This window comes from Silene latifolia, chromosome 6 (assembly GCF_048544455.1).
Source record: "Silene latifolia isolate original U9 population chromosome 6, ASM4854445v1, whole genome shotgun sequence".
Taxonomy (NCBI): Eukaryota; Viridiplantae; Streptophyta; class Magnoliopsida; order Caryophyllales; family Caryophyllaceae; genus Silene; species Silene latifolia.
This window is the reverse complement of record NC_133531.1, coordinates 138886537-138902229: the sequence shown is the minus strand read 5'-3', so window position 1 is coordinate 138902229 and position 15693 is coordinate 138886537. Positions and strand designations below refer to the sequence as shown.

Genomic DNA, 15693 nt, shown 5'->3' with positions numbered 1-15693 from the left:
CAAGGTTTTAACCAACAAGAAGGAATTGATTACGATGAAACCTTTGCACCGGTAGCTAGGCTTGAAGCCATACGAATGCTTGTAGCTTTTGCGTCTTTTCAAGGTATAAAGCTTTTTCAAATGGATGTCAAAACCGCATTTTTAAATGGATACCTTGATGAAGAAGTGTTTGTTGAACAACCTCCGGGCTTTATAAACAACGAGTTTCCCAACCACGTTTTTAAACTAGATAAAGCACTTTATGGTTTAAAACAGGCTCCTAGGGCTTGGTATGATAGGTTTTCAAAGTTTCTATTGGAAAATGGTTTCATACGTGGGTCCGTGGATAAAACGCTGTTTATCAAGTCACAAGGAGATGAACTGTTGCTTGTGCAAGTATATGTCGATGACATTATTTTTGGTGCAACTAACAATGTTCTTTATAAGTACTTTTCTCGATTTGATGACTTCGAATTTGAAATGAGTATGATGGGAGAACTTGGATTCTTTCTTGGTCTTCAAATCAAACAATGTGAAAATGGAACGATGATTCATCAACAAAAGTACTTAAAAGAAATGCTAAGTAAGTTTGGGTTGACTAATTCTAATCCTATGCCTACACCAATGGTGTCTAAAGTCAAGCTTGACAAAGACGAAAACGGTAAGAGCATTAGTGAAAAGGTATATCGAGGTATGATCGGTTCCTTACTTTACTTAACCGCTAGTCGACCCAACATACAATTTAGTGTGTGTGCTTGTGCCCGTTTCCAAGCAAATCCTAAAGAATCTCATTTCAAAGCCGTCAAACGGATTTTTAGGTATTTGATTGGAACACAAGGGCTATATCTTTGGTACCCAACTCACTACGAACTTGATCTTGTAGGTTTTTCGGATGCGGACTATGCCGGTGACACATTGGATAGGAAAAGCACTTCGGGCATTGCTACCTTCCTAGGACCGTGTCTCATTTCATGGGCTTCGAAAAAGCAAAACACCGTTGCATTGTCTACGGCCGAAAGCGAATATGTGAGTGCCGCTCTATGTTGTGCACAAATTCTTTGGGTACGTCAACAATTGCATGATTATGGCCTTACTTTCGAGGCTACCCCTATTTTTTGTGATAACACTAGTGCAATTAATATATCAAAGAATCCTATACAACACTCACGAACTAAACACATCGACATACGACATCATTTTCTACGTGATCAAGTTGAGAAAGGTCATATTTGTCTAAGCTTTTGTAAAACGGAAAATCAAATTGCGGACATTCTTACAAAACCGTTAGAAAGAGAACAATTCGAAAGACTTCGGTCGGAAATTGGTTTATTAGGTGACATACCGCTAAATTAAATTATGTCTTTCCAATGATTGATTAGAAGGAGGATTTACATGCAATTAAATGTTAGTTAATATGGTAGAATGCATGCAAATGTCGAACAAATGTGACTGACAACCGTATGAGTGCACTTGAGTTGTTTTTGCATTGAGCTTCCAAAATAACTTTATGTCCCATCACTCCTAAAAAACCTACACCCTAGCCTCACTCTATCAACACTCAACCGTCCCTTCACCTAGATTAATTACACCAACCCATCATTTATATTCATGTTTCCACTAAATGCTTCCTATTACCCACTAAATAAACAACCACCCTTACCTTTTTCGGTTTCCCAAAACCAAAACCGCCATTAACCTTCCTTTTTCTCCTCTCTCTTAAAATGCCTCCTAGACTTTCAAAAGAATTACTTCAACTCAGAAATACCTTCAATCCAAAATTCATTGCCAAGAAAAAGATGGCTCCCAAAACCGCTGCAAAACCCGATGAAATCATCTCTGCCACTGCCAAACCAATCACAGACGAAAGAAGACAACCGCCAAAAAGGGCGGTGGTCGTGGCAGAGGAGGAAGAAGTAGGAATCCTCCTATTTCTCTCCAATTAGATGCTGAGGTGGACATTGACACCGATGAAGAAGACTCCGGTTCTAAGGGAACCAAAAAGAATGAAGATATTCAAAAATCAAGTGGTGTTGTCGAAACAAGTGAAAAGGGAGATCACTCAAGTGAGTTGAAAGAGGGGGAACCTGATGGAGAGAAATCAAAAGAGGGAAACAAAGAAAAAGAAAGTGATGAAAAATCAGAAAAATCAAAAAGTGAGGAAAAATCAGAGAAAGAAAAAGAAAGTGAAGAAAAATTAGAGGGAAACAAGGAAAAAGAAAGTGAAGAGAAATCAGAAGGAGAAAAAGAAAAATTAGATGAGAAAAATGAGAGGGATTCAGACGGAAAGGAAAGGAAGGAGGATAGTAATGTCATTTGTTTGAGAAGAATGATGATGATGTGCTCTTAAAGGATTTGGTGAGTGACTCTTTAGAGAAGGATAAGAGGAGTGAGATTGATGCAACGGAGGCTCCCACTGTTGAAAGGGAAATCGATTCCAATGCTGAAAAAATCGACTATGAAGTTGTTGATGTTGAGGATCGTGATGATGCCACAGTGGTGTTTGATGATGGGCTTCACCCATTATTTTCAAAACCTGCATCACGAACTCGGTCCAAGAGGAAGATGCTTGAGATATTTGGTGATGATGACGAGGATGTGACCCCGGAGGCATCCCCTCCAAAACCCAAGGTTACCCAAAGAAAAAGGGGATCCGGATCAAAATCAAAAGCACCCAAAAGGGCTCGTTATCAACGGGATTTACCGAGCATAAATGAGGATGAGATCATTGAGGAGAAGGTGCCTCTCAACACATGCATGGACCTTGTTATTGCTCCTTTTGCCGAATCATTCAAGAATGATATCCTCAACCATCTAAATTCTCTTGATCTCCCGGAGGAGATCTTCAAGATATGCCACTGTATGTCGCTTTGTTGCTTCTTCCAAAGGGACGTCGTTATAAGAAATCTTGGTATGACACCTCTCCTGCTTTTAAATATTTCAAAGAGGCCATGTATGCACAGGGTTGGGTGAATCTGTTGGACAAATATAGCCCCATGTACTTGTCCAAAGTCATCCAATTCTATGCAACAGTCAAGGTAGATGTTGAATCTGGAACTCTCTCAGCCTTTATCAATCAGAAACCCTTTGTCCTAACCATCGACCAACTTGCTGCTCATCTTGATATTTGTAATGTCGGGCTTACCTCCTTTCCCAAACGTGATTGGGGTGAAATTGATGAGGTTACCTCTACCCAGGTCATGAAGGTTCTTCGACCTCATGATGATGATGGTCCTACCAACATATATGCCTTTGAATTAACCGCACCCATCCGGTTCATCTTTAACCTGGTTTTTCGTAACCTTGTCCCTTCCAATAATGTAAGTGGGAGATGTTCTCTTCTTGACATGCTCCTAATTCATCACATTGTTAAGCACAAACCCATTAACCTTCCTCGCCTTATGTTTCACCGAATACTTGAGATGTCCACTGAGTTCCAAAGCGGCAACTTTGACAAAAATGTCGTAGTTCCTTATGGTATGTGGCTCTCGATAATTTTTATGAGGGAGGGGTTAGTGTTGAAGGGAAGCCCTGCAATTGAGAAATTAAGTGATGAGATGACACCGGGTCTTCTTTCTCGGATGAACTTGGAGATTAAGAATGGCAAATTGGAAAGGAAGAATCAGTCGGGTTCTACAGTGGGTTCTACCGTTGAAATGGGTGTGGTACTAGCCAAGTTGGATGAGCTCCTTGGGATTGTGAATCGGTTGGTCAAAGAACAGGGCAAGTTGAGGGATGAAGTTGGTGATCTTCGCACCATGAATGAAGATCTCCTTGAACGTCTTCAGAATGCCTCATAAACTCATGCCTCTTTAACCCGTTTCTCCTCTTGACCTTTGGCTCTTTGTTTTGTTTTAAGACACTCTCTTGCACCTTCGGTTGTTTGTTTTTATCTTGCTTGAACAATTTGCGTGTGTTTTAATCGTGTTGCTTCCCTTTTGAACATGTTTTCTCCTCCTTTGACGATGTCAAGAGGGGGAAGTAGTTTAATTATGCCATGTGTGATCTTCTAACTCTTAGGCTAACGTCCACCTTAATTATGTCTTAGCTTCCATGATTAGATGTTTTACTTTGGCCAAGCATGTTGCACCTTTCGAATACCTTGATCATGTTTATTAATTATGTTTATGTTGAAATTGACCAAAGACCGACTAACCATGGGCTAAGGGGGAATATCACACATGTTTGGACTTGTCATCATCAAAGGGGGAATTTGTTAGAACACATTAGATTGATGATGCCAAGTCCCCTTGTTATTTGATTGTTTGCTCTTAGTTGAAATAATTAGTGAATGAAGCAATCAAATGGACTTTCAACAATGATTCAAGATGATCAAGTCATTCAAGGAAGTCAAGACAATGATACTTTCCAAAGCCTTAGTCGATATATGTAAGAGTAAGAGTAACATTCTCATTTAAGTCAAGTAATGGCAAAACTATGCAACGGTACGCTGTACCGTGGTTTCTGGTACTATCATACGGAGGAGTTTTCGTCCAAATGTTTTTAAGTGTCAAAACTTTGCAAACGTTAAACCTTAAACATTTGAATTTTCAGAAACTTGAAAACAATCTGAAATTTTGGAGTCACAAGCCCACTTGACTAAGCCTCTAGATTTGTGCAAACACCTTTTACCAAAATGGCAAAGAAGACTTGTCAAACTTCTAAAGTAAGAAAGGCTTTTTGCCATTTCGGTAAATTGTCACATGTTGAGTGTAGAAGCTTAAGTTTTCTGATTTCTTAAGCCCCAAGCCTACAAGTCTAACACTTACCATCACTCAAAGCTATCATTTTTATATTGGATTTAATTTTTCAAAGTGTATTTTACCCTAAGACTAAATCCACTATAAATAGAGTGTCTTAGTCACATTTATTTCTTAAGACTTCCAAAGCATTTATTATAAAAACCTTGCAAATCATTTGTGCATTGAAAGCTTTGTTCTTCAAGTATTTGCAAAACGTTTTTCTGATTTTAAGTCTTCAAAATTGTTTTCAAAAAGTCAGAAAACCTCCAAGTATCGATTCAGATCTTTGTGACATGATGAGTTTGTTCCATGATTCTCGTGTTAGATCTTCATTGTAATCTCCATGTTCATTTAAGTGAACTCTTGAGATTCAAGATTCTGTAACACCTTGAGATAGAACCCATAAACTCTTGAAGCGGAGTAGCTTTAAGTTTGAGTGCAACCGGAGTAGGTTGGCGAGTTATTTTCATTGTAAGGGGTTTACTAAGTTTGAGTAAATTTCTAAACAAGCAATAAAATAACGGTTGGACGTAGGCCTCGGAGTAGAGGCTGAACCAATTTTTAAAATGTCGTTTGTTTGTTCATTTACTTTTACGTTCCTCCACTTTGCTATTTCTCGCATGTACCTAATCAAGTTCTGTGTCACAGTCACCTATACCGTGACATAGAACTGCTGTACCTTCTTGTGAACTTACATTCAATTAAGTCTCTCAAGTTTTGTACTTCTTTATTCTTAGCTTAAAGTGATTAATTAACTAAGTTGAGAATAAAATTTTTAAAAAGGTACACCTAATTCACCCCCTCCCCCTCTTAGGTGTTAATCGTTCTTAACTCTTCATAGTGTATGTTATGTCATTGTGTATATGTTACTTACACATACGGAGTAACTAGTGTTGATCCCTTTGATAGAGAATAAGACTAGGTCGTTAAATGCTAGAATTAAGCTACCAAATTAACAATTTATAACCAAACTATACTCTAGATTACTCCAAATGATAAAGCAATATCGTGCAAGTAAGGGTCGATCCCAAGAGAAGGTCTTTTAAGCTAAATACTTGAATTGTAAACTATTGAATACTAATGACTAGTGTATACACAAACAATGGTTATCAACAATGACAAACAATAGATGAACATAGACAAAGGGAGGTTTTTGAGTTGATTGGTGACTTGAAAACAAAGTAAAGTTGCAATCTTGTCTAACAAACAATTTAACAAACACTTGGTGAGCAAGAAAATTCAATATTTAAGAGGACTTGATGTAATCCTTCCTTAGTAACCAACAATGATAAAGTTTGACTCTTTTGTAACTCTCTTCTTATTATCCACCCAATACTCTCTAGTCAAGATGCTAACATACACAAATTAAACCATCCATGTATATTTTTCAAGTTTAATCAACAATTCATTAAACCATGAGTGCAAATCAAACATGAGCATTAAGAATTATGCCAAGATAAGAGGTTAGGATCAATTCTCACAAGATTAAACCATACAAATGAGAAAAGACATGAAACTTCCTACTTATTGCATGAATCCTTTAAACCAAATCAACATACAACAAGCTTGCTCCAAACAATCATAGGTAGATTAAACCATTTCTCTAGAATTTGCAATAGTTGAACAAATAACAAGAATGGATGGCCAACCCAAACATAAACTCATTAAACATAAGACATTAAGCATAAGGAAAGATCAATGGATAATTAAAAAGAGATTAAAAGAGTCTTACAATACCAAAGTTGGAAACTTTGGATGAATTACACCCATCAAAGAAGGATTTAGCCTTCCATAATCTTGTTACAACCCACAAAATGAAGAAAGATTAACATCCAAAGCCAAAGATTAAACTTTTATTCCTAAAGTTCCAAGTTTTCTTAACACACAAGCCTTTTTGAATTATTGCTAAACAAGATGAGATTTAGGTCTCCAAAATGTGAACTATTTATAGGGCTGCACGAAATTCTAGGATAATACGGAAATTTGGGCTTTCATTTAAGCCAACGGGCTAAACAAAAGTCACGAGTACAAAGACATCGACACAGATCGTTCACGAGTGGCAGATGTCGGCTGAATGGCGATCGCCGTGGCATCGACTGGTGGGCTGGTGGCGATCGCAAAATGCCTGAATGCGAATTGTTTCTTCACTTTCTCAACATGAGCTCTCCACTACTTGACCTTCATGCTTCCTATCAAGGAATGTCGGCTCCGCAACTGGTTCATGTAAGGTCGTCTCCGCGTGATTGTTTGTCTACTAGTGTGGCTAGAGGCTCGCGCTCGGGATTCCGGGTTTTCTACTCATACGAAGCTTCACACATGAATCAAAACGCATTAGTTATGACAATCATCGGGACGGGAAGATTAACTCTTTATTCCGACAAAAGAACCCTTAATTAAAACATACTTGGCCTAAGAAGGCCATAGTAACTCGACACTTTTTGACCCTATCAAACTCCCCCACACTTGGACTTTTGATCGTCCCGAGTAAAACTCAAGGAAGGCATCCGGCAAGTCCATAAGCGGGTGTGGAATTGAATGATCACTCTTCCCTCACCTCTTCCTTCTTATACCCCTCTCTTAAACAACCACCAATTAATGGGAAAATCTAGACTCAAAGGTGACACACACTCTTCTCTCACTCCCCCTCCTTATATCATCCCTCACACAAGACACGATCCGACACGACCCCAACTCCGACTCATCATTCAAAACCACCCTTCTTATCTCTCCAAAGTTATAATGGTCACCCTTGCCTTATCCCAAGGCAATAGCAAAGTGACCTACACAATCCTCCAAATCATTCATACTTCCCTTATATCACCCCCTTATCACTCCAAGCAATGCAAGTCATGCTACTAAGTTGGCCAAACACCAACAAAGATCAACAACCTAGTAGCCAACATGAAAAACCACCAATTTGAAGCAATTTTCTTTGACTCAAAAATAAATTAAATCCTAAATCTAGCCTCCTTCCTAAATCCTCCTTATCACTCCCTTCTTGTCCCTCCATATTTTTGGTGTTGCTTTTTCAATTTTTTCGATTTTTTTGTTTGAAAATCCCTCATTTTGCCTAAGGTGCCCTTCCGGGTTTTCACCTTAGCTTTTCCTTTCCTCTCATTGGTGGTTCGCAACTCGATTCTTCATTTTGCCCGAAATGCCCTTTCGGGTTTTCATTCCGTCCTCGGCCACCTTTTCCAATCTTGCCTAGGTGCCCACCCTTGTGAGTTTTCACCTAGCCGGAATTTTCATTTTTTTTATTTTTTTTGCATTAAACAACAAGAAGTTTACATATATTACAATTCATATTCCTCCCCCACACTTACATTCCACATTGTCCTCAATGTGGAGGAGGTCACAAACTTTTCTTCAAAAATGAGAACTCGAGGCATCCACTTGATCATGGGTGCCTTGGTTCTTCCATCTTCTTTCTCTTCTTTCTCTTTCTCTTGTGGCCCGGGCATAGTTTTGGTCCACATCTTCTTGGGTAATGGAGGGTGGGATTGTTGGGTTAAGAGACATGCCAAATAGTCCACTAACTATCCCAAGTGTGTCCTCTTGGGTCCTTGCATCGTAGTATGAATCTTGGATATACTCTTGATATCTTTCATTTTGGACCCCAAATTGGTGGTCCATTTGGCCTCTCCACTCATTTTGCTCTTTCCACATGTTTGCATTGGCCGTCATTGTTTGGTCAAGTTGTTGTTGCCAAAGACAGTTAGCCTCTTGGTTGGCAATCATTTCCCTCATCAAGGCCGTTTGAGTCGTTGCGGCCTCCTCTATCAACTTCCCTCTATCATCAACCACATTTTTCCATTGATCTAGATTCTTCAATCTCGGCGTTTGTTGTTGTTGGCAAGAATGGAGATTCTCCACACACCCACTTATGGTAGTGAAAACCTCTCTGGTCTCTTTGAAATCGTACATATTTTGTTTCCAAGGAGCAACCGGGTCATGAGAGCCCTCTCCCGCTTCATACATAGGGGTGTCCATGTCCACGGGAGGGTCATTTGGTGCCTCCTCTTCTTCCTCATCGGAGTCAAAGTCCGATATATCCATACGACAATAGAAATTCCTACCATGGCTACCACTTGGCAAAGGAGAGTTGTTAGGCCTAGGAAGCCTCAAGTACTTTTGCTTGTCGGGACCCAACCAATACCCTTTAAGGGGGGTTTCCCTCACTTTCTTAAACATCTTGCACTCCTCAAGAACAACATCATTGTACAAGGGAAGACCTTTAGTCTTGAAGATGTCTTGGGATTCATCAATGTCCCCCTCAAAGTGTGTAACAAATAATGTGATTGACCCCCCACAATTGATGCTCCCTCCCGAACTTTTGGTCTTGTGAACCATGCATGCATCAATAAAAAGTTGTACCCAATCGGGCACTCCTACTCCCTCTGGGAGCATGGTCCACATGGTAGCTCGGATCTTTGAGTTGACCTTAGTGGGTTCTCCTATGGCATAGAAGATTGTGGTTATGAATCGGGTGAGGAGTTGTACCACGGGGTTGGTGCAATAAGAGATCATGTTATAATGTTTAGCATTTTTGGTTCCCACAATCTCGGTCCAAGCCACATCACTCCTATGCCCGAGCATGAGAATGGGAGATGGGGTTTTGGAAATGTGCAAGACCTCCCTCACTTGAGTATGGGTAAGGGTGTGCCACTTTCCATTCACTCTAAACCGGATTTTTTTCTCTCTTCCCTCCGCCACATTACACTCCGTCAAGGTGGAAAGGAACTCTCTGGTGTAGAAGGTGTAGGTGTAATCCCATAACTCATCATCAAAGTATGCTTCTAGGCCCACCTTAACAAGCATAGCTCGGGTTAGTGTGCCCATATCTAAAGCATTTAGGGGGTGGGGGGCAAGGAAACGGGTGGTTTTGATTGGTTGTTTTTGGTGTAGGCCGAGTTTTTGAAAGATTTTTGATTGGTTGACATCTAACCCTTCCTCCCCGGTAAAAATTGGTTCCTCCACATTTTCGGTCTCCTCTACAACCCTTTTCTTAGATGGCCTATGGAATGGGTTAAGGCTTGACATTCTTGTACCTACAAAAGAGTTGATACAACAAAACCAACACAAAATATGGCACTCAAAAAATTTTCACTCTTTGGGACAATTCACCAAACACTTGGTGTGCACTAGCTCAAGAAGGTTTCAAAAGCTTGTGTTTGGTGTTTGTCTTGCCTCACCCAGAAAATTTTACCACCAACAACAATTATAACATCAAGAGACAACAACTAATCCAACTAATTCACTAAAACAAGACTAAATTCGGATTATAAGAGAGCAAGAAAAATGAAAGTTGAGTTTGGTTGTTATACCTCCCCGAATTCCACAAAATAATGCTCCTTGTTGCTCCTAATTGCTCAAAAACCCGTCTTAGACCCTTGAATTTCAATCCTTTAGCTTGAAATTTGAAGTCTTGAAAGTTAGGGTTCTTTAAAAATTTGGGAAAAATTTCTGATTTTTGGTGGAATCAAAGGTATTTTGTGTTTGTGATGGAAGGATTGTTGCCAAAAGATTGAAGGATTGAAGATTTGATGAATGTTGGGAGGAATTTTGAGTGTTTTGGTGTGGAAAAAGGATGATTGAAAGGTAGGGGATGGTGGTTGTTCTTCGAAAAAATCGGAAATGAGGGATAAGGAAGGTTGTCGTGTATTTGGCTAGATAAAAAAAAATCACTATTCAGACCAAACGGCAGACTGCCGTGTATATGGTAGACTGCCGTGGCAGACTGCCGAGGAGTTTGGCAGTCTGCCAAAATCCCTGATTGTTGCATTTTTTCGTTGGCTAAATTTTGGTATTAAACCAAAATTTAGCTAATGAAGCTTCACCTCTTCCTTGCTCTTTCCCTTAACATGCTCCCATTCAATTCCCTTTCCACATTTCCGTCACTTCACCAATGACACGCTTTCCGAGGTGGTGTAAAAATCAACTTCAAACTTCATAGAAGGATTAGTAACTTCATGAATGTTAATGCAATTTATTAACAAGAATATAAATGACGGAATGATAAATGACGTGAATTTAAATTCTACCTACGAAAAACGGGAAATTCTACACTAAAAAGAGGATATTTACAAATTGGTGCCGTATTTTTAACGTCGATGGCTCGACTTAGTCAATGTTGGAGAATTAATCTTTGTAAATTGGATCTTCTAAAAGAAGATCCTCTTCGCCTTGTAACTCGATTCCTTTGAAGTAATGCTTCAACCTTTGCCCATTGACCTTTATCACTTTTCCCGAGGTCGGGTCTTCTACCTCCACCGCTTTGTGTGGAAAGAGTTTCTTGACTTTGTAAGGCCCATACCACTTCGACCTTAGCTTGCCAGGAAAGTTCTTGAGACGACTTTGAAAGACCAATACATCTTGTCCCTCTTTAAAAACCCTTCTTGTTACCATCTTGTCATGCCAAGACCCAGCCTTTTCCTTGTAAATACTAGCAATGTCATAGGCATTGTGCCTAATCTCTTCCAATTCTTGAATTTGAAGCTTTCGGTGCAATCCCGCCTCATCGACATTTTGATTGAAAGCTTTGATGGCCCAATAGGCTTTGTGTTCAACTTCTACGGGAAGGTGACATCCCTTCCCATAAATTAGCCTATATGGAGACATGTCAATTGGGGTCTTATAAGACGTTCTATAGGCCCATAGAGCATCTTCAAGCCTCTTGCTCCAATCTTTTCGGTTGGGATTGACCGTTCTTTCTAAGATATGCTTAATCTCCCGGTTAGAGACTTCCGTTTAGCTGTTTGTTTGGGGGTGATAGGCCGTAGAAACCTTGTGAAGAACACCATATTTTTGAAGCAAGGTTGAGATCACCTTGTTGCAAAAATGAGTTCCCCTATCACTAACAATGGCCTTTGGGAAGCCGAACCTTGAAAATATATTGCTCTTGACAAATGCTTTCACCATCTTTGCATCATCACATTTCGTGGGAATGGCTTCCACCCACTTAGACACGTAATCTACCGCCAAGAGGATGTAGAGGTATCCATAAGAATTAGGAAATGGTCCCATGAAGTCTATTCCCCATACATCGAAAATCTCCAAATAAAGCATCGGTTGTTGGGGCATTTCGTTTCTACGTGAGATGTTGCCAAAACGTTGGCATCTATCGCAAGTATTAACGAAAGTATGAGCATATTTGAACAACTTGGGCCAATAGAACCCGCACTCTAGGATTTTCCTTGCCGTTCTATGAGGCCCAAAGTGACCCCCACAAGCGTACTCGTGGCAATGTTTGAGGATAGATGGAATTTCTACATCCGGCACACAACGCCGAATGACTTGATCTTGGCACATCTTCCATAGGTATGGTTCATCCCATATGTAGAATCTAGAATCGGCCTTTATCCTATTCCTTTAACTTGATGAGAGTGAGGGTGGAAATTTCTTGGTCACCATATAGTTGACAAGGTTAGCATACCAAGGCTCAACGGCCTTCATAGAATATAGAGATTCAAGAGGTAGGCTACCGTCCACTACTCCCATGGTCTTCACGAGATTCTCATTGATGTGAATCCGACTCAAATGGTCGGACACCACATTAGCACTCCCTTGCTTGTGCTTGATCTCGATATCAAACTCACTCAACAAAAGAACCCATCTCATTATCCTTGCTTTGGTGTCCTTCTTGTCTACAAATTGTCTTATAGACTTATGGTCGGTATAAATGATGACCTTGGCACCCAAGAGATAAGCCCGAAACTTTTCAATAACATACACCACCGCCAAGAATTCCTTCTCCGTGGTAGTTTAGTTCCGTTGAGCATCATCAAAAGTGAAGAAGCATATTGTATCACATGAGCAACCTTCCTGTCCCTTTGGCCTAAAACCGCGCCAAGGGCATATCACTAGCATCGGTCATGATTTCAAAAAGGAGGCCCCATCTTGGATCTTGAATTATCGGGGCCGTCCAAGCTTTTCCTTCAAAGAATCGAATGCCAACCTACACGCATCATCAAAAACAAACTTCACATCCTTGTGCAAAAGCTTGCACAAGGGGTAAGCAATCTTGGAGAAATCCTTAATAAATCGACGGTAGAAGCCCGCGTGTCCTAGGAACGACCTTATCTCCCGTGTATTAGTAGGATATGGCAAGGTTTTTATCACTTCAACCTTAGACACATCCACCTCAATCCCTCTCTTTGAGACTATGTGACCTAACACGATCCCGCTTTTAACCATAAAGTGACATTTTTCGGAATTCAACACAAGGTGTGACTCCGTGCATCGTGATAGGACCATAGTTAGGTGGTCCAAGTAAGCTTCAAAATTGTCTCCATGGACGGTGAAATCGTCCATGAAGACCTCTAAGACTCTTTCTACAAGATCCGAGAAAAGACTCACCATGCAACGTTGAAATGTACCCAGAGCATTACACAAACCGAAGGGCATCCTTTGGTATGCATATGTTCCGAAAGGGCATGTGAATGTTGTCTTGGATTTATCCTCCGGAAGTATGGGAATTTGAAAGTACCCGGAATATTCGTCCAAGAAACAATATAATTCCTTCTCCCCTAACCTCTCTAGCATTTGGTCTAGAAAGGGTAGAGGAAAATGATCTTTGAAAGTCACGGCATTTAGGCGGCGATAATCGATGTAAACTCTCCACCCGGTTTGAATCCGGGTGGGAATTAAAGCTCCTTCTTTGCCCTCGATTACCGTCACACCACCCTTTTTAGGTACACATTGATTGGGACTTACCCATTGAGAATCGCTAATGGGGTAGATGATTCCCATTTGGAGTAGTTTGATGATCTCTTCCTTCACCACTTCCATCATTGGTGGGTTCAATCTTCTTTGTGGTTGCCGAACCGGCTTGCTTCCCCTTCCAACTGGATCTTGTGCATGTAAACACTTGGGCTTATCCCTTTAAGATCCGCAATGCTCCACCTGAAAGCTTCCTTGTACTTGTGCAATACATCCATAAATCTCCTTTCTTGATCACCCTCAAGTTGGTTTGAAATTATGAGGGGTAGAGTGTTGTTTTCCCCAAGAAAAACGTACTTCAAGTGGTCGGGGAGTGGTTTTAGATTGGGGGTGGGTGGCTTAATGATGGATGGAAGTGGTATTTCAAGGGAGGCCTCTAGGGGAAGGAATTTGGGGTAGCTAGGATTTGTCTTTAAGCAAAACAAGTATTCGTGGAACAGGGGATTTGGCAGACTGCCGTGGGGCTGGCAGACTGCCATGGTAGACTGCAGTTTGTCCGGCAAACTGCCGTGGCAGACTGCGGTTGAGTTTGGCAGTCTGCCGAATTCCCTGGTCCGGGCTATTTCTTTTCCATTTGGTCATCTTCAAGGGTTATTTCCTCCTCTAACTTGTTGACATAATCCTGCACATCATTAGACAACAAAAACCGCAACCCTTCTTTCTCTACATTGTTAGTGAGGGCCATCTCAAGTGGGTCCCTATGACTCAATTGGTAAACTCGATTTGCCAAAGGTTCAATTTTATCAAGAAAGTAGCAAAAACTCAAATCATCGGTCTTCTTCATTGTCTCATACACATTTTACTTCAAAATTTTCCCTTCAAATTCCATGGTCAAATTTCCATCATACATGTTAAGTTTGGTTTTGGAGGTTCACATGAAAGGCCTCCCTAGCAAAAGGGGTGTAGCCTTGGAGTCCGGTTCCATGTCCAAAACGTAAAAATTGGCCGGAAACATGAATTTATCAACCTCTACTAACACGTCTTCTACAAGACCCTTAGGGTGAATTGTGGAGCGGTCCGCCAATTGTATCACAACATTGGTCTTAGACAAGGGAGGCAATTCTAAGGTCTCATAAATGGAATAAGGCATGACATTAATAGAGGACCCCGAGTCTAACATGGCTCTAGCAAAAGCTTTGCCTCCAATTGAGCACGGTATAGTTAGCATGCCCGAATCATCGCACTTTTTGGGAAGATTTTGTTTGAAAATTGCCGAGACATGCCTACTAATCGTGACTATTTCAACTCCTTTCCTTGGCTTCCGTTTAGGGGTGCAAAGTTCCTTAAGAAACTTTGCATACCTAGGAACGGTTTTGATGATAGTAAAAAGAGGGATGTTGACCTCACATTTCCTAAAAGTTTCATAAAGATCGGAGTCTTTATCAAACTTCTTGGGATTTGTGAGGGCACTTGGGAATGGTACCTCCGGTTCATATTCTTTTTCAATCTCTTCAATTTGATCCTTTGTGTTGGTGCTTCCCTCCTTTTCTTTGTCAATGCTCCAAGGGCTCTTTTCTTCTTCCTCATTAGCTTTTGAAGATGTCCCTTTCTCTTGTTCAACCACAAGCTCTTCTTCAATTTGCTCTTCAATTTCAATAACCCTTTCGTGTGACTTGCCCCTTCTCTTCTTCTTGGGAGGGGATTCTAAGGTTCTCCCCTTCCTCAATGTCATAGCACTAGCATTTTCTCTAGGAGGGAAAGTAGTGGAGGGAATAGAAGTTGAATTCCTTTGATTTTGCTTGGCAAGTTCTTGGGCAATTTGGCCAAGTTGAACCTCAAGGTTGGCAACCTTGGCATCACTAACACCCTTGTCGGCATCAATCTTGTCAAACCTCTTGTTTGTTTTGACTTGCTCTTGAAAAATGTGTTTAAGCAAGTCTTGAACACTTGGTTCCTTTTGGGAATTGGTGTTGTTACCTTGATTGCCAAATTGGGATGATTGACCTTGGTTTTGGTTTCTACCTTGGTTGTTGAAATTCCCATTCCTATTTCCATGAGAATTTGAGCCTTGACCTTGTCGGGAATTTTGGTCCCTTAAGTGGTTGAATTGGCCATTCACAAAGCTCTTTGAGGTGTCACCACCCCAACCAAGTCGAGGGTTGTCTCTACTCCCAACATTGTAAGTGTTGCCACTAGGATCATAGTTGTAATATCCTCCCCCAGAAGGATTCCTAGCATTGTAATTCCCATAACCCATTGCACTTACATTTTCCACCCCAATTCCTTCTTCAATCATAATGGGGCAAGCTTCCTCCAA

General features: G+C 40.7%; 1 protein-coding gene across 1 annotated transcript; it reads right to left on the bottom strand.

Annotated features, from left to right (window-relative positions):
- Positions 1-10856: 10856 nt before the first annotated feature.
- On the bottom strand, positions 10857-11336 carry LOC141588807 (uncharacterized). The gene has a single exon (XM_074410231.1). It carries the CDS (start codon positions 11334-11336, stop codon positions 10857-10859), a length of 480 nt encoding a protein of 159 aa, XP_074266332.1.
- Positions 11337-15693: the final 4357 nt, after the last annotated feature.

Coding starts and splice junctions, on each gene's coding strand:
- LOC141588807 (XM_074410231.1), bottom strand. CDS start 11,336: ATGTCTCCATATAGGCTAATTTATGGGAAGGGATGTCACCTTCCCGTA.